At 40.4% G+C, this 19656-nt stretch overlaps 1 protein-coding gene across 1 annotated transcript; it reads left to right on the top strand.

Annotated features, from left to right (window-relative positions):
• Positions 1–489: 489 nt before the first annotated feature.
• On the top strand, positions 490–13296 carry ZNF24 (zinc finger protein 24). Its single transcript, XM_008060295.2, has 4 exons — positions 490–583; positions 4699–5133; positions 5380–5527; positions 7766–13296. Exons 2-4 carry the CDS (start codon positions 4714–4716, stop codon positions 8302–8304), a joined length of 1107 nt encoding a protein of 368 aa, XP_008058486.1. The 5' UTR covers positions 490–583; positions 4699–4713; the 3' UTR covers positions 8305–13296.
• The last annotated feature ends 6360 nt before the right edge of the window (positions 13297–19656 follow it).

Below are 19656 nucleotides of genomic sequence, written 5' to 3'. Positions count from 1 at the left end.
TGGGCCAAAGGCTTGAGTCGTCTTGGCTTCGTATCTTGTTTCCCCGCTTGAGTTGTGAATTCCTGGCAAGCTATGTACTGTACGTGTGCTTCAGTGATCTCAGCTGTGAAATGGGTATAACAAAAGTTCCTACATCGCAGGGTCATTGTGAAAAATAAATGGCATATAAAGCACGACGGCAGTGCCTGGCACGACGTAGTAAGTTTTCGTAAATATTCGCTTTTATTACTTCTTCCAGAGAACTACTGTGAGGGTCACATGAGATAATTCACGTGAAAGGGCTTGTGACTCTACTATCTTCATGGCAGAGTCCATTTTCTTTTCTTTTAAACGGAACAGAGAAGGCTGGGCTCTTGGAGGAGAGGCGCGAGGCCAAGCGCAGCCTCAATGCGGTCATTGTCGTTGGGCCGTCCCTCCCCCGCCCGGAGCGCATCTCCATGGCAACGTGAGCTTTGCTGCCCCGCCTCCTCGGGCCCGCAGACCGGAAGCAGTCCGCGCCGGGGGCTTCTGGGAAACGGCTTGTGAGCGGCGTTTCTGCGTCTGCCGTGGACACAGCGAAGCAGCTGCGGTTCCCGAGTTGGAGGTTCGCGCCGGAGTGGGGGGAACCGTGCGAGAGGGAGGGGGACACCAGCTAGGGTCTGCGTGCCTCTTCGTAGGAGCCGGCGAGGAAGCCTGGCGCGGACCTTTGTCGGTTTTCCAGGAGGCGCTGGTGGGACAGGCCGTGGTCTCCGCGCCCAGCGGTTGGGGGTCGGGCTAGGTAGGTGGGAGGCCTGCTCGGCATCCCCGGAGAGCCCGCCATTCCCCGCGTCCTCCGCGACCCTCGCTTCCCCCTCCCCCCTCAGCCGGTTTTGTTCTATTTCGAGGCCTTGGCGTCTCGCGAGGGGTTCTGGGAGATCGGTGGGGCGGAGGTGGGGCAGGGGCGGGTCTTGCGCGGGGGCCGCTGGGACTTGTAGTCCCGCCGGCCGCGGGCGGAAGTGCTGTGGTTCCGACGCAGTGGCCGCAGGTTGGCCTTGGGTCACCTGAAGTCCGCCGCTCTGAGTGCCAGGGAGAGGGCCCGGCAGGCCTGAGGTGGGGCGGTCTCCTGGGACGAGGGATGCCGCCCAGACGCTGATGGGACCGCGGGCCTGCCCCCCCTGCCGGCCGTGTCCCATGAGCAGTGTGTCCTGTAACGTAAAGGGAAGAGGCGTCTCTTACGCAGAAATACCTGAACCGTTGATAAGGCAGGGCCCTGGAATAGGAACGAATGGATCTGTTGGTTGGACCTTGTTTATAGGGCCACCGCACTTCCGAGTGTTTAGTCATACCTGTTATGTATTACCTGTCCTGAGGTCTTTTCTGAGTCTAGTCTTCATCTTGATCAGGTTACAGTAAGTTGTTTTTTTAAGTTGTTCAGATTCTGGACCCTGAATAAATATAAAGTGGCGACATGGCTCCTTCCTAATATGTGTTGTAAACAGTGGCATGGGCATGACAGTGCAAATGCTAAGGAAAGGATCAGAAATAGCACAAAGTTTCCCTGAAGTCGTAGAAGCTGGGAAAACTGAGTCATCCAGTGTAAGGACAAGATACTGGGCCACTGTGAGAAGTTAAGGTGGTCATGAAAGTGCCTTTTCTTAATAGGATTTTCTGTGATTGATGTCTGCTATAATAAGTATGAATGTATTTATGGTGTGGTCGATGACTGAATGATATTTGCATGTTATGCAAAATGATATTTGATTTTTCAATACTATGTGATGTGTTAACATGTATTTTTTTTCAATATGATGTGACTTGTTACTGAGCACATGAATATTTGTTCACATGTTTTAAGTTTAAGGAGTTCCCATACATCTTTAAAATATTATTTTTTAGCTGGGCGCGGTGGCTCATCCTGTAATCCCAGCAACTTGGTAGGCCGAGGTGAGAGGATTGCCTGAGCCCGGGGGCTCGAGACCAGCCTGGGCAACTTGGTGAGATCTCTACAGTAAATCGCAAAAAACTAGCCAGGCATTGTGGTGTGTGTCTGTAGATCCAGTTACTTGGAAGGCTGAGGTGGAAGGATCACCTAAGGCCAGCAGGTCAAGGCTGTGGTGGCCATGAGCGTGAGAACTCCAGCCTGGGCAACAACAGTAAGACCCCAACTCAAAAAATTTAAAAAAAATTTTAAAAATTAAAAAAAAAAAATCTTGCAAGGAAAAAACTTTTAAAGCAGATAATAAAAAACAAACCTTAATTTTGAGTTGACTTAAGTGCATAAGTTGATGTACATGAGGGAACAGCAATCTTTAACTGCCAATAATGACTTCCAGGGTCAGGCACATTTAGAAATCTCTGAAGTGGGCTGGTTTTTACTTGGATTCTTTTTATTTATTGAGGTAGAGTCATAGACAGGCAAATATTTTCTGTAAAGGGCCATATAGTAAGTATGATCATGCATCACTGAACAATAGGGCTACCTTCTGAGAAACGTGTTAGGCAGGTCTGTAGTTTGTGAACATCATAGAATATACTTAAACCTAGATGCTGGGCTGGGCATGGTGGCTCGTGCTTATAATTCCAGCACTTTAAAAGCTGGAGGCGCAAAGATTGCTTTGAGTCCAGAGCTTTGAGACCAGCTGGGGCAGCTTGGCGAGACCTCACCTCTATGATAAAATTTAAAAATTAGCTGGTGGTGGTGGTGTGTGCCTGTATTTCCAGGCACACACTTGGCACACACTTGGAAGGCTGAAGGGGAAGGATCACCTGAGCCCAGCAAGTCGAGGCTGTGGTGATCCTGCCACTGCACTCCAGCCTGGGTGACAGAGAGAGACACTGAAAAAACAGAAAACAAAACAAAAAAACCCCTGGATGCTGTAGCCTACTACACACATAACTAGCGTGGATGGTATAGCCTTTTGCTTCTAGGCCACAAATCTGTACAGCATGCTACTGTACTGAATACTGCAGACAGTTTTAACAACATGATATTTGTATATCTAAATATAGAAAAGGTACAGTAAAAGCATCATATGAAAGCTAAAAAATGGTACAACTGTACAGGGCATTTACCATGAATACAGTTTGCAGGACTGGAAGTTGCTCTAGTGAGTTGGTAATGGAGTGGTGAGTGAATGTGAAGACCTAGGACATTACTGTACACTATTGTGTAAACACTGTACACTCAGGCTACAATAAATTTATTAAGAAAACATTTTCCATTTTTCAATAATAAATTAACCTTAGTTTACTGTAACTGTTTTACTTACAGACTTTTAATTTTTTTTTAGTCGGGGTCTCACTCTCACCCAGACTGGAGTACAATGGACCGATCATGGCTCATCACAGCCTTGGCCTCCTGGGCTCAGGCAATTCTTCTGCTTCAGCTGAGACTATAGGCATGTGCCACCTCACCTTGCTAATTTTTCTATTTTTTTTGTAGAGACGGTGCCTCATTATGTTGCCTAGGCTGGTCTTAAACTCCTGGGCTCAAGTGGTCCTCCCACCTCAACCTCCCAAAGTGCTGGGATTACAGATGTGAGCCACCATGCCTGGCCAGCTGTTAAATATTTTTGAGCTTTTGGTCTCTTTTGTAATAACACTTAGCTTAAAGCACAAACACGTTTATATCATACTGAAAGATTTTTCTCTTTTACAGATTTTGTTACTTTTAAATCTTTTTTTGTGAAAAACTAAGACACACACATTGGCCTAGGCTAATTATCAAAATCACTGTCTTCCACCTCCACATCTTGTCCCATTGGAAGGTCTTCTGGGGAAATAACATGCATGTAGGTATCATCTCCTATGATGACAGTGTCTTCTGGAATACACACTGAAGGATATGCCTGAGGCTTCTTCACAGTTAACTTTAAAAAAGAAAACCAGTAAAAGGAGTACATTCTGAAGTAATGATAAAAAGTATAGTAAACACATAGACCAGCAACATAGTCATTTATTACCACTATCAAGTATTATGTACCATATGTAATTGTATGTGCTGCAGTTTTATACAACTGGCAGCACCACAAACACATGAGTAATGTATTATACTATGACAGCCGCCATGTCCCTAGGTGATAGGAATTTTTCAGTTCCGTTGTAATCTTACGGGATCACTGTTGTATATGTGCGTCTTCATTGGCTGCCACATCGTTAAGTGTTGCATGACGGTATTAGGGTTTTCAGACCATCTAGTCTTTGTTGCAAAATTACTCGATTCTGCCATTGTAGCATGACTCATGAGTGAATACAATTATTTATAGACGTAGACATTTTGATTTTATGTCATTTCCACATCATAAGGTATTCATTTGATTTTTTTTTTCCCAGCCATTCAAAAATGTGAAAACTATTCTTGTTGAAAGTGTTGTACAAAAATAGGTGGCTGGTTAGATTTGGCTATGAGCTGTACTTTGCCAACTTTCAGTGTAGATTATTGTTATTTTTTGTAGAGATGGAAACTGGCTATGTTTTCCAGGCTGGTCTCGAACTCTTGGCCTCAGACAATCCTCCTGCCTTGGCCTCCCAAAGTGCTGGAATTATAGGTGCGAGCCTCAGTGCCTGGCCTATGTAGGTTATTGATTGGAATTTTTAATCCAGTAAAAGAACAAATCTTTTACTTCCATTATCAGCATATGTCCAAATTCTTAGAATATTTGGTCATTTGTATATTTTTTATTTTTTGTGCAGGGTATTTCCCTGAGGCTTATATTCTGCCTTGATTGTCTTTTCTTGAAGTATTTGTAAATCAGGATGTCTGCACAGTCCGTGGAAGAAGATTCCATACTTATCATCCCAAATCCAGATGAAGAGGAAAAGATTCTGAGGGTGAAGTTGGAGGAGGATCCTGATGGTGAAGAGGGATCAAGTATCCCGTGGAATCATCTCCCTGACCCAGAGGTTTTCCGGCAGCGATTCAGGCAGTTTGGATACCAGGATTCACCTGGGCCCCGTGAAGCTGTGAGCCAGCTCCGAGAACTTTGCCGTCTGTGGCTTAGGCCAGAGACACACACAAAAGAACAAATCTTGGAACTTGTAGTGCTGGAGCAGTTTGTTGCCATCCTACCCAAGGAGCTACAGACTTGGGTTCGAGACCATCATCCAGAGAACGGAGAGGAGGCAGTGACGGTGCTGGAGGATTTAGAGAGTGAACTTGATGACCCTGGACAGCCGGTGAGCATGCTTATCACCTTAGTGGGTCAGAAGTACTGGCATGGCAGTGGGCAAAGATGCTGCTGAATGAATTCCACTCAACTCAGATTTATGTGTCTGCCTTCTCCCCTTCCCCTACTGCTCCCCATTATCTGTGCTCTTTGCCATCTAGGCCTCTGCAGTATATGTTCTGTGTGGCTTTTTTTGTGTTTTTTGTTCTGATTCTCATCAGATTTCCCTTTCTGAACCACATCTCACTGTTTCCAGGTTTCTCTCCGTCGACGAAAACGGGAAGTGCTAGTAGAAGAGATCGTGTCTCAGGAAGAAGCTCAGGGGTTACCAAGCTCTGAGCTTGATGCTGTGGAGAACCAGCTCAAGTGGGCGTCCTGGGAGCTCCATTCCCTAAGGCACTGTGGTGAGGACCTGAGCTCAGTGTGGGCTTGAGGGGAAAAGAGGGTGTGGCCCCTCTACCCAGAGCTCTGCTTGTTCTCTCCAGTGGTTGGAGATCTTTCTTCTGATTCCTTAGACATAGACACATTCCAAGATCTTGATTTGTTTTTAGTGAGAGTTGATTTGCTGCCCTCAGATCTTTGATTCCTAGACTTTACCATCTTCAGCCTTTTCCCTTCTCGGCCTCCTTCCTGAAGTTTTGCCCGTTTCAGGTTAGCATTTGCCTTACTCTGAGCCAACACCTACCAGTGGGCCAGGTCCCTTTATTTTGCATCCAGTGTTGCTTATTTGTCATGTTTATATCCTCCTGCTTTCTATCTCCTGCCAGTTATTTTGGTACAATAAGCTTGCCTGAACCTACTTAGAATCTCTTTTTGTTGTCTGTCACTGAAGTATTTATAAATATTTCTGTTTTTCTTCAACCTCCTACCTGGAATCTTTTTTTTCTAAGAAGCTTCTTTTTTAGAAATGATAATTTGCAGTAAATTCTTTACTTTTTCTAAGTATTTGTACAAAAGTAGGTTCCCAAGCTATATGTTTTAAATGTAGGAAAATTAAAAAGCTCAAATTATGTTAGTTCACTTATACCAGTCTTTCCCTATACATTGGTAATTAACACCATATACTTATGTGTAACTTTGATGTAGCCCAGTATATTCCTTATTTATGTATTTATTTATTTATTTATTTAAGAGACAGGGTGATGTTGCTCTGTCACCCAGGCTGAAGTGCAGAGGTGTGATTGTGGCTCACAGCAGCCTCAGCCTCCTGTAGCCTGGTATATTCCTAAAACTACTAGGTTTCTTTTTTATATGTATGTGAATTAAAATGACATTTGTTTGGATCCTGTTTGGTAATTATTCCTGGAGGTAGTTGGAGATAACATGATGTGCCACAGAGTAAGGCCTGAGCAGGTTTTTCTTTCCATCCGCGGGGGTATTGTTAGTGAATCAGAACTGCCGGAGTGGGGCTGATGTCTGCTGAAAATCTGTAGTTTTACATATTTCATGGGACATTCTTCTATACAGTAAAGTTTGAGAACCACTATCCTTTATACCCGGAGGTGGTATTTTCTTGGGTAGAAAACTCTTCTGTCTGAATTTTGAAATAATTTTCACCTATTTTTAAATAACCTCATTTCAGCAGTCTAGTCTCATCCACACTCTGGAACTTTTCATTTCTTCTATACCGTTTTTCTCTATTTGATTTTCACACTCACTCCTCTGTTTTTCAAGTCTCTAGGACTCACTACTCCCCTCTAACTTTTTGGTCTCTCTCAGCCTTAGCTCCTAGCTTTATGCATGTGTTAATTATTTACTATTTGCCTCTTTGCTAAGTGCTGTTGTTTACTCTATATGAACTGTACCTTTACTCTTCAAGATATACAATTGCAAGAAAGTCTTAAATGACACTTTGCTCTTACCTTTGCCTGCAGGTAGGTGATGATACCTTATGTTGGTAATTTAGGCTTTTATTTCACCCAACATGTCTCACTGAGGCTTAGAAATAATCATTTTTAAGTTCCATTATAAGTACCAAACATGGAAAGCTTCTTATGTTGGAAAACTTAATTAAAAAATTAAAAAATTATTGAAGTTTTGCGTGTCATGTCTTGGGTTAACACAGGATGCCCTCAGCTTACCTTCCGCCCTTTCTTGTTAGCACTTCTGTGTTCTGCTTTTAGTCTAATCTTGATTATGACCTGCCTTGTCTTGCTTATTTCAGAAATAGACACTTTCTGACAGATTTTTTTATTTACACCTTTGTGTTGTGATATAATTTATCCTTTTCTCAAAGCAAAAGAGAAAGTTCTTAAACAACAAAAACATTACAGTGATTTCCTAATGGCTAATTTTATTTTATTTTTCTTTTTACAAAGTTTTATCTAGACTTTACCGTATTACTTTATCTCCCTAATCATCTTAAAATCTACCTTCTTTCTGCCCTTTGTTTTGTGACTACCATGTATAACCCACTTGCCTATGTTTTATCTAGACATAATCTTTTATGTCATTATGTTATGCTCCTTTACATCATTTCACTTTTTTCTCTTTTGAGTGTGGGTAACCTTAACACCAATTTTCAGAGTGCTGTTTATAGATGGGTGCCAGCTGGTTACTTTTAGTTCATTAAAAAATTTTTTTTCTTCAGTCTTCTTTTTCCTTGAATAAGTAGTGATATTTACAATTTCTGTTTATTTCAGATGATGATGCTAGGACTGAAAATGGAGCACTAGCTCCAAAGCAGGAAATTCCATCGGCAGTGGAATCTCATGAAGTTCCTGGTACTCTCAATATAGGTGTTCCTCAAATGTTTAAATATGGAGAAGCCTGTTTTCCCAAGGGCAGATTTGAAAGAAAGAGAAATCCCTCTCGAAAGAAACAGCATATTTGTGATGAATGTGGAAAACACTTCAGTCAGGGCTCAGCCCTTATTCTTCATCAAAGAATCCACAGTGGGGAGAAACCTTATGGATGTGTTGAGTGTGGGAAAGCATTCAGCCGAAGTTCCATCCTTGTGCAACACCAGAGAGTTCATACTGGAGAAAAACCTTACAAATGTCTTGAATGCGGTAAAGCCTTTAGCCAGAATTCAGGGCTTATTAATCATCAGAGAATCCATACTGGGGAGAAACCTTATGAATGCGTTCAGTGTGGGAAATCCTATAGTCAAAGCTCAAATCTCTTTAGACATCAGAGAAGACACAATGCAGAAAAACTTCTGAATGTTGTGAAAGTTTAAGGAATTGGAAAAAAAAAAAAAAGAATCAGCACTCAGGTCTTTTTCTTCAGAAATGAAGACAAAATTAAAAATATGAAATGATACAGAATAGTTTTTTCCCTATTGACTGTAAAAAAATCCACTGGGAAATGTAAAAAGTCTTCACTCGCCATTATTATTTTCTCTTGAAAGAAATGGTGTCGTACCTGCCTAGAAACTGAAATTTTAAAGTTAATTCAGGTGTTAATAACTAAATTTTCCATGTGATGTTTATATATATTCTCTATTACTTTTCCAAGTAATGAATTACGTGGTTCTTTGTCCCTTTCTTAAAAGTTTTCTTTTTTAGACAAATACATTATTTCTGTGTTGATCATTGAAATGTTCTTTATAAGGATACATTCCCTTCTACGTTAAAAAGCAACAGGAATTAGAATGTCTGAAAACCGTCTTCAAGCATTTTAAAAACATCTTTTAAAATGTACCCTGGTTTACTTTTCCCTCATTTGAATATGCATTTGAGAAAATAGAAGATAAAGGATGGCTACAAGCCTCAAAGTAAAATGAGCCCTAAGATCTCAGATAGGAAGTGATGGTGGTAAAATATCAAAAAGTGAATGGAACATCCAGATTGGGGGAGATTTATAAATACCTGGATCAAAGAATTGAAGTATATCAATTTATCTAAATGCAGTCATCTGCTTGCAGGGAAACTAAAAACCACTCATCCTATCTATAATTTTGAGTCATCTTACTAATGAAAATGTGCTCCCATCTGTCATTAAAAGGTAGACAGTCTAAAACACAATTATAAAACTATGAAAGTAGAAGTTATAACACTAGGGAAGAATTTGTAGTGAAAGGCACGTTAAAGGGCAAATGTAAACATAAGATAATGGTCTGTCAGCTTTTAAGAAAAGAGACTTGGAAGATCTAATGTGTCATTATTTTGCCTTCATCTTTTTTAAGGACAGGAAATTCTGTGACAGGTGGGCAGTAAATATCATGTTAGCTATTTTTTATTCCTTTGGTACAAAAGGGTTGAACACCAGGCTAAAAAAGCAGCCATGCATTTATTATTAAACATTTTCTACCGACAAGGCACTGTGCTAGGTACTGTAAGCCTACCGTAGGTAGGTTGGTCTTTCTTCCACTGTAAGTCATTAGGGTTTGGTACAGAGCTGTTTCAGGTGAGTTGCCTCTTCCCCTCGCCTGAGCATTCCTGGGGGAGTTCGTTCACCTCTGAGATTTCCAGAGCCATAGTTCTCTTAGCAGGGTGTTGTATTTGTTGGGGGAAGAGGACTCTACTCAGAGAGCTAGCTGGCTCTCCAGCATTCTTCAGAGGTGAGTCCAAGATACTCTTCCCACAATTTGGAGGTTCTTGAAAGTTTTTAAAAAATAAATCAATCTCTAGTAGCATTGAGGTTGTATCTACATGTTAAGTTGAATGGACTGTTCTATTTAAAAAATAAACAACTAGACTATTAACAGCTAGTTTATTAACTATCAGAATTGATTGAATTTTTTTAATTTTCAGTCTTAACACATTTTTAAAAATGTATTAAAGTAATACATTGTAGTAGTAGGATTATATACTCCTTGGCTAAGAATCCCAAGTACTGTGGTTCTACTGTTTAGTGGAAAACTCTGGAAGTTAGAATACAGAATATGAGAAAAGGCTTTTTTATAATGGGCATCACTGTGTGGAAAATGACCCATGTGAATACAAATATTTCAGTTAAGAGATTTTGGTTATATCTGGTGCTCGGATCAAAACAAAAAATGGAAAGTGAGATTTGCATGAGCCTATTAAAAAGCATACTAATAAATGCAAGGCCATCTGGTGGAGAAGTGAGGCAGATTAGAGCTTGTTTATAGGTTTTCTGATAACAATAAGAAATGTGCTTTATAGATTAAGATTTATTGAAGTATAAATATGTAGTAATGATATAATGTATTTTAAGTTATACAAGAAAATGTAGGGACTTTTGTTGGGGTCTTTTTGTGGATGAGAGGAAACAAGTCAATGTCCAATAAAGCTATAAACTCCTCTGCTCTAAGGTGAAATGATCTTGAGTTAATTGATTTATTTATTTATAACTGGCTTCTTTACAAGTAGCTTTTGAGGTGACATATTTGGAAGACTGCTGGGATGACAGAATTCTTGTATCAGAGTAGGTAAGAGGGAGCAACCTCTAAGTGGCTGAAATGTCATGCCTCTTAAGGTCTTAAATCTTTCCTGTATACAAAGAAGCTTCCCTGTGGTAGGTTTGCCTTAAATGCCAAAGATAATTGGTAATGTGAGAGCGTAGAAAAAGTAGTAGTAGCATTGGCAAATAAGTTTTTTTGTCTTGCAAGCTCTAACACCTGTGCTTTGTTTGGAAAGGATTCTGAGGCTAAGGCAAGGCTCTGTGGGGAAAAAGGACTGGACCAAAACACCTGGCTGATATGCAGGATGAGGAAGTGGTGGGATGTGTACTTGTCGTCTTTGGTTAGGCTTAGTCCCCAGTAGACATATTAATTTTAAATAACTAGTGCTTTTTAATTTCATCCATACATTCACTAATACCTAACCAGATAATTAGCAATTTTTGGGGGGGGTGCCCAGCCTCTGAAGAAATGGTAATGTGGCATTACCAAGCAGTGGCAGAGCAAGGACCTCTGGTTAGCAAATGAGCTGTCATTTTAAGGCATGCAGGTTACTGCTACCCGACCACTAGCCACTGAGCATTTGCTGTTGTTTTTTTCTTCTTGTTTTCTTGGAGGTTAAAGCTCTCTACCTTTGCACCCAATTGATGCTTGATCTTCAGCAATGTCTCACGTTTGTGTAAACTGGAGGAAGGTTTACATGTATAAGCTGCGTGCCAGGCATTGGATGAAATACTATTCCTATCCCAGTTACATTGGGAAAGCAAGATTCAGAGATCATGTGACTCATGTGGCCAAATAGAGCTAAAATTCAAATCTGGTTCTGTGGCCTCCAGGGAGATAGTCATTATGCCATGAATGATGGCTATTAAACATTGATACACTTCATGCTTTTATTGATAACAAACATGTAAGCTATTGGTTTTTACAGAAATGTAAAATGAAAAAGGACATTTCCTTTTGGCATATACATATTTTATTAAAAAATGCTTTAGTAGCTGACACCTGTGGTTACTGTGGACAGGCACTGTTTGAGGTGCTATATTGTGGATTAGTCCTCAGAAACCATATAAAGCAGGACATCACCCCATTTCACAGGTACTACACTGAGACCTCCCCTGTCCCCCAAATTGATGGAAACATTCTTTTTCATAACAACATACTATTCCATTGCATGAATATACTACAGCTTATTTAACCCTGTGTTGATTGTTAATTAGGTTCATTACAGATAAAAGTATACATTCCTGTACATATATTTTGCTACCTGTGTGGTTATTTCTGTAGGATACATAGCTAGAAATTTCTTTATTGGGTCAGAGAATACTTATTTGACATTTTGAGAAGTACTACCAAAAAAATTGTACCAATTTACAACTCCATCAATCGAGTGTCTGTTTGCCTACACTCCTGCCAACCTGAATCCTTAAAAATTTTTGCCACTCTGATAAGGCAGAATTTGTTTTTTCTTTGAATATGAATAGGAATATCTTTTCATGTGTATTGACCATTTGCATTTCCTGTTGCAAATGGCTTTTGCCCATTTTTCATTTTTAATTATGAAGGTATAAATGCCTACCCTCTCTCGGTATAAACTTAAACGATTCACAATGCTAAGAGTAAAGACAGACCCTTTTCTCCTATGCTTTTGATCATATTCCACTTCCCACAGTTTAACATACATTCTTCTAGTCCCCTTCCCATACATTTCCATATGAGTATACATGCACATAAAAGCACCATTTTTACATAAATAGGAGCTCATATGTATTGTTTTGTAGCTTGCTTTTTAAAAATTTTGGTCCTGAAAACAGTTAATTGAGGTCTTTAAATTTATTTAATGGTTGAATAGGATTAAAAAATTATACACACCATTATTTAACTATTCCCTCATTTTTTTTCTCCTGCTATTGCATTGCCAAAGTAAACATCTTATTCAGATGTCTTTGTGCATATGTGTGAATATTTCTGCAGGCTGAAGTCCAGTAAGATGGGATTGTTGGGTCATAGGAATTGCTCTCTGATAGACTCACCTTCACCCTTCCCAAAGGCCTTCATAGCTATGTTTTCACCAACTGTATGGCAAGTGTTCATTTCCCCATATAGACTTACCTCTCTGTGATAATTTTTATCTGTTAGGCTAAGAAGAATCCTTTCTTATTTTGCATTTCCCTGATTATCAAAAATGATGAGGTTGGTTCTTTTCATATGTTTATTGGCCATTTATAGTTTTACCGTGGATTGACTGTATTCTTTACCTGCTTTTCTATTGGGTTATGTGCGGATATCTTGCTCTGTTTGTTCAGCATCTCTGTTGCCATCTTCTAACAGAACCCTTATTTATTTGTGGGGAACCTATTGCTTGTGGCTTAGGTGAGCACATGACCAGGCCTGGCCTCCTGAGTCCCTCAATTCCCTAGCCACAGCGATTAAAGAATGGGCATATAATTTAAGCCAGGCTAAGGAGAGCCTTCAACAGAATTGCTGCTGGAACTACTGGAAAGAAGGCTTTATGGAGATAACCAGGAACTAAGGACCATGTAGGCCTGAATTTGTACCACGTGGAAATAATCTGAGGAGAACTCGGAGGCTAGCAGAAATGGAAGAAGAACTCAGTTCTGATGTCATTTTTCGGGAGGCCCTAGATCCAACTGTGCCTAACGCCTGCCCTACCTCCGGACTTTAAAGTTTTGTGAGCCAATAAAGTCCCTTTCTTGTTTAAGATCATTGAATTGGCTTTCTGTCCTAATTCATATAGGTATTTGTATTTTCTTAATGATTTGTAGAAAACCTTTGTAATTTTAAATTCTAGACTTATACTTTATGCACTATATAAGTTAATAAAATTAGCATGGCCTTCCATGATTTGGCCTTTGTCAACCCTCGCCATTGGCTCCTTCACTCCCTACAAACACACACACACACTCTATATTCCAATAGTAACTGGACATTGGAAAATTGCCTTTTTGGCAGTTCTTGTCCCATCCTTCCTCAGATTCATTAACTCGGGACTTTGAGACCAGGGATTACACTGCAGAGTCCCTGCTGTATCCCCCCCTCCTCCCACTGCTCTTAGGACATTTCCCTCAAGCATACCCTGTATGTAACCCTTGGAGTCCCTCCCAATGACCTTCATCCTCCCACAAGGTTCTCTGGGATTTTTATTCTCAGGCCTGTGGACTCGGAGTTGCTGAGGCCTAAGACCTGAGGAGCTTCACCCTGTGGGCTCTTCTAGGGTGGAAATGGAGCAGTGTTTGGTGTCGCCTGGCACTTTTGATTAGACTATCTCCCAGTGTGCAGTAAAGGATGTCTTTGAACATTAAGCCAAACATAATGCAAGATTTTACTCAAGTATTTAGTGCCTGCTATGGGCCAGGCGCTGTTCTGGGGTTCGCGTATATTGTGTGGGTTGTGTGAAAGAAAAGAACTACATGGCAGTGGACAATCAGTAAATAGCTTTTTTTTTTTTTTTAAAGCATATTGTATGTCATAAATGGTGATTAGAGAGAAAATCAGGGAAATGATACAGAATGTCAAAAAAGGAAAGACATTGCAATTTAGATAGGTTAGCCAGGGAAGGTTTCACTGAGAAAGACAATTGAGAATATGGATGAGTATAAGGAAGTCAAGCCATGAGACTGAAGGAAGAGAGTTCCAGGCATGGAAATAGCAGTTGCGAAGAACTAAGTGTGGGAGCGATGCCTGATCCAGAAAACAAGGAGGCCAGTGTATTTGAAGCAGAATGAACACCAGGGGAGGTAGTGGGTGAGGCCAGAGAGATCAATGGGGTGAGGGTGGCAGGCAGAGCCAGATCATGAGACCCGATTTTATGACTCTGAATGTGATGGGAGACAGAAGTTTTGGGCAAACGGGTGGCATGACGAAGTACTGAGAACAGAGTCGAACAAAACAAAATCCATCGAGTTTACATTCTTAAAACGTCTCTTTACGTATTTTCTTGGGAAGATAATAATAGGAAAAGTTTAGAAATAAAAATCACCCAAAAAACTCACCCATGAGTCTACAATCCTATTATCCCATTAACATTTTGATATTCTCTCTTTCCATCTATTTATTACATCATTATTTACGATAGAAATACATATTTTCTGATTTTTATTTAATAGAGACAAGGTCTTACTATGCTGCCCAGGCTGGTCTCGAACCCCTGGGCCCAAGCACCCACCTTGGCCTCCCAAAGTGCTGGGATTACAGGTATAAGCCACTGCGCCTGGTCTGAAATATATATTAAAAAGCAAAAAACCTATGTCCATATGTTGGTTTGTTAATCTTACGACTTCCTTCTTTCCTCTTTAGATCAACTCTGCTTTTGGCTAAGACTAACCTCCCCATGGATCCATGCTATCTTCTCAAAGACACCACAATAATCCTCACTTCTCATGCACTGTCAGTTTTTCCCTCTTCTGGATTTTTCTAATTAACTTAAAAATATGCTGTTTTTATCACTCACAAACACACAAAAACCTTCAGGCCAAGGTGGAGGACAGGGACCATATCTAACCAACCCAAACAAATAAAATCAGAGGCAAAGGTTGGGAAAGGTGGGATCCTCAAGAGATTAAAAAAAAAAAAGTATAGTGAAGTAAACGTGGACTGCCCCAGTTTACTACCTGGAGATAGCTTCTAGGCCACAGCTTAGGAAGCGGGAGCTCAGGCAGAGACAAGCAGTCTCCTTAAGAAGATGGAGCAAGGCATGCTGGGAGGCCAAGGTGGCTAGCTTTTGCAGGGCAGAGTACCAGAAAGGAGACAATTGAAGATCTGAGGTCAAGAAATGCTGGGTTGCAGTACTAGGAAGGGTCTTGTATCCTCAGGAGAGAGAAAGAACACTGGAGACGTGCAGAGTCCTTCTTGCATATTCAGCTGAGTACTTATGAGCACATGTTTGTAATGAATTACCTGAGGCTGGGGAAAGAACCATTTGAAATTAGACTAGATTAGAGGTGAAAATCACTGGTTCTCAAAAAGGGCCAGAATTGGAATCATCAGCTAGAATAGAAAACCGAATTCACAGGGCATCAGAGTGATGGCTCTCAAGGGCAATTTTGCTACTTCCCCACCCCCCAGAAAACATTAGGCAATGTCTAGAGATGTTTTTGGTTGTCACAACCAGGGATGATGGGCATTACTGGCATCCAGTGTGTAAGGCTGGAGATGCTGTTACATACCCTAAATGCATAACAGTCAATTAGCCAGCTCAGAATGGCAACAGTGCTGAGGTCGAGAAATACTGGGTTAGAGTACTAGGAAGGGTCTTGCATCCTTAGGGGAGAAAACCCTAAATTAAACACTCCCTAAAAAAAAACCTTAGAAGCAAGAACTGAGAGTATAACATTTAAAGCAACTTAAACATATCCCACAACAAAATTCAAGAATACATATATGTGTGTGTATTGTTTAAATACCCGGCACCCAACATGACACAATGCATGATGACTGGTATCCAAAAATTATAAATATGCAAAGATGCAGGAATATAACTCATAAAAATATTTTAAATAGTCAAAACTGACACAGAAAAGCACATTAAAACAATTATAACTGTATTCCGTATGATCAAGAAGCCACTAGAGGCCAGGTGCTATGGCTCATACCCGTAATCCAAAAACTTTAGGAGGCCGAGGTAGAAGGATTTCTTGAGCCCAGGAATTCAAGATCAGCCTGGGCCACATAGGGAGACCTTACCTCTACAAAAAAAAAAAAAAAAATCAGAAAATTATCAGGGCATGGTGGTGCACACCTATAGTCTCAGCTACTCAAGATGTTGGGGTGAAAGGATCACCTGAGCCTACAAGGTCGAGGCTCTGGTGAGCTGTGATTTCACTGCTGTACTCCAGCCTGGGTGACAGAGTGAGACTCTAATTCAAACAATAGAAATAAAAAATAAACTTAAAAAAGAAGCGACTGGAAATATTGAGCACATTCATTAGAGACGTAGAAGGTAAAAACAAAAACAAAAATAGGTCAGGCATGGCAGCTCACGTCTGGAATGCCATTTTGGGAGGCTGAGGTGGGAGGATTGCTTGAGCTCAGGAGTTAAAGACCAGCCTGGGCAACATAGTGAGACCTCATCTCTACAAAAATTAGTAAGTAAATAAATAAATAGATAAAGTAACTAAATTAAGCTTCTGGAGATGAAAACTACAATTGCCGACATTTAAAAAAAATGCACAGGATGGTTGATTAAACATAATAGAAGCAAGATAAAAATTATGGTAGATTTTTAAGACATAGCAATTGAAACTATCCAAAATGGAAAAAAAATAGAATATCAAAAAGCCATGGTATAGTTTCAAACAGCCTATGTATAATAGCAATTGGAGGCCAGGCATGGTGGCTCATGCCTATAATCCCGGCCAGTTGGGAGACCAAGGCAGGAGGATTGCTTGAGCCCAGGAGTTCAAGACTAGCATGGGAAAACCTCATCTCTGCAAAAAATATAATAATTAGGCAGGCACAGTAGCAAATACTTGTAGTCCCAGCTACTTGGGAGGCTGAGGCAGGATTGCCTGAGTCCAGCAGGTCATGACTGTGGTAGCCATATGAGTGCCACTGCACTCCAGCCTGGGTGACAGAGTGAGACTCCAACCCAAAAAAAAAAAAAAAAGAAAATCACAAAAAGCAGAAAAAGAGTAAAGGGCAATACATAGGAAATAGTAACAAATATGATAGTAATTCAACTATATCAATAATCACTTTGAACCTCAATAGTCTAAATGCATTGATTGAAAGGCAAAGATTGTCAGAGTGCATCAAAAACCAAAATTACCAGGTGCAGCATCTCATGCCTGTAATCCTGGCACTTTGGGAGACTGAGGTGGGAGGATTGGTTGAGCCCAGGAGTTCAAGACCAGCCTAGACAACATAGTGAGATTTCATCTCTACAAAAAATAAAAAGTAAAAAAAAAAAACTAACCAGGCATTGTGGTGTGTCTGTGGTCTCAGTAACTCAGGAAGCTGACGTGGAAGGCTCTTCTGAGCCCAGAAGGTCAGGGCTGCAATGAGACATGATCATACCACTGCACCCCAGCCTGGATGACAGAGAAGATGCAAAACAAAACAAAACAAAACAAACCAGACCCAATTATATATTTTCTACAAGAAACTCACGCTAAATATAAAAGCACATATAGATGAAAAGTAAATAAATGGAGAAAGGTACATAATACGTTAATCACAGAATGTGGAAGTAGTTTATATTATTTTCAGACAACACAGACTTCAAAGCAAGGAAAGTTATCAGGGATAAAGAGGAGCATTATGTAACGATAAAGGGATCAATTCTCCAAGAAAACATAACAATTCTCAACATGTATGTACTTAACAACAGAGTGCCCAAATATGTGAGGCAAAAACTGATAACACCGAAAGGAGAAATAAATGAATCTAGTAGGCTAGATGGAGATTTCAACATCCCTCTATCAGAGATGAACAGATCCAGCAAACAGAAACTAGGTCAGAACATTGTTGAACTCAACAACACCGTCAACAACTGGATACGAGGTCCAACAGTTAGGTTCATGAGCTATCCTAGAAAAAGTGCTACACATCTCATGACTGAATATCACTATGGCCACCTTTGAAGTACTCCCCTTGGGAAGCTAAGCACTGATGCCAGTGCCTGGTCCACCCCCCGTCAAAGCAATTCTGGAACTCTTCTTCTGGAATGGCCATCAGAACTCTTGTTGTTACTTGTTGAGTGCTGACAATTAAGTTCGCAAACTTGCCACTGTGCGCTTTTGCTGTCAGAACTGTATAAATAACTGTATAGGAACACCTCCCTACTCATTTGATCTGGCCCCCAATGACATTTTTTAAACCAGAAGATACAGGAAATATTGAAAAGAAAACATTTGATGACATTCAGGACATCAAGGGTAATATGATGACAGCTCTGATGGCCATTCCAGAAAAAGAATTCCAAAATTGCTTTGATGGGTGGACTAGGTGCTGGTGTCAGTGCATAGCTTCCAAAGGGGAGTACTTCAAAGGTGACCATAGTGATATTCAGCAATGAGGTATGAAGCACTTTTCTAGGATGAATTCATGATCTTAATTGTCGGACCTCATATACTGGACATCTATAGACTATTTAATTCAACATGGCAGAATGCACTTTCTTCTCAAACTTGCATGGAATATTCGCCAAGAGAGGCTACATTCTGGGTCATAAAATATGTATTCACAAGTTTAAAGAAATAGGAATCATACAGTGTCCACTCTGAAACCACAATTAAATTAAAATAGAAATTGATAACAGAAAGATAGCTGGAAAATTCTAAAACACATGGAGATAAAACAACATATTTCCAAATAACACATGGACCAAAGAAGAAATCTCAAGAGAAATTAAAATATATTTTGAAGTAAATGATAATAAAAATATAACATCAAAATGTGTGAGACGCAGCAAAAGCAGTGCTCAGAGAGGAATTTATACCATGGAATGAATATTAGAAAAGAAGAAATAACTTGCTGGGAACAATGGCTCATGCTTGTAATCCCAGCATTTTGGGGGGTGGAGGCAAGAGGGCCATCTGAGTCTGGTGGTTCGAGACCAGCCTGGGCAACATTGTGAGACCTGTCTCTACAAAAAAAATTAAAAAGTGAGTTGGAAGTGGTGGTACACACCTGTAGTCCCAACTACTTAGGAGGCTGAGGCAGAAGCATCACCTGAACCCAGGAGGTTGAGGCTGCCATGACCATGATCGTGCTACTACGCTCCAGCCTGGATGACAGAGCGAGACCAGGACTCAAAAATTAAAGAAAGGAAGAAACATCTAAAATTGATCACTTAAGCTTCCATTTTAGGAAACTAGAAAAAGAAAAGCAAATTAAATCCAAAGCAAGCTGAAGAAAAGAAATAATAAAAATTAAAGCAGAAATGAATAAAATTGATAGCCAGAAATCAACACAGAAAGATCAAATAAACCAAAGGATTATTTGAAAAGTGTGGGGGTCCTGTCCCTGCAAGGGTCATGAGGTTTCCTGAAGAAGAGACAGATAAGTGAAGGACAAAAATATTATACTCGGACACCTGCTTCCTGAGCAGATGACTTTTAATGTTAGCTAAGGGAAAGCTTTTATACTGTTTGTAAAGGGGCAAGACAAAGAAAATTCCTTCATGTACATATCCTCTAAAAGTTACCACCATCTAGTGGTCTTAGCAACAAACAAGCCAAGAACCCTATAACATTCAGACAATGA

Source organism: Carlito syrichta, unplaced genomic scaffold, assembly GCF_000164805.1.
Source record: "Carlito syrichta isolate Samal-C Ts95f unplaced genomic scaffold, Tarsius_syrichta-2.0.1 Scaffold304583, whole genome shotgun sequence".
Classification (NCBI taxonomy): Eukaryota; Metazoa; Chordata; class Mammalia; order Primates; family Tarsiidae; genus Carlito; species Carlito syrichta.
Note: the sequence above shows the minus strand (reverse complement) of the source record. Positions and strands in the feature narration are given on the sequence as shown.

Bases quoted from the DNA above. Each gene is read 5' to 3' on its own strand.
- ZNF24 (XM_008060295.2), top strand. From the start codon at position 4,714: ATGTCTGCACAGTCCGTGGAAGAAGATTCCATACTTATCATCCCAAAT. The intron at 5,134-5,379 runs GTGAGCATGCTT...CACTGTTTCCAG, and splicing joins TTGATGACCCTGGACAGCCG to GTTTCTCTCCGTCGACGAAA. The intron at 5,528-7,765 runs GTGAGGACCTGA...TGTTTATTTCAG, and splicing joins CCATTCCCTAAGGCACTGTG to ATGATGATGCTAGGACTGAA.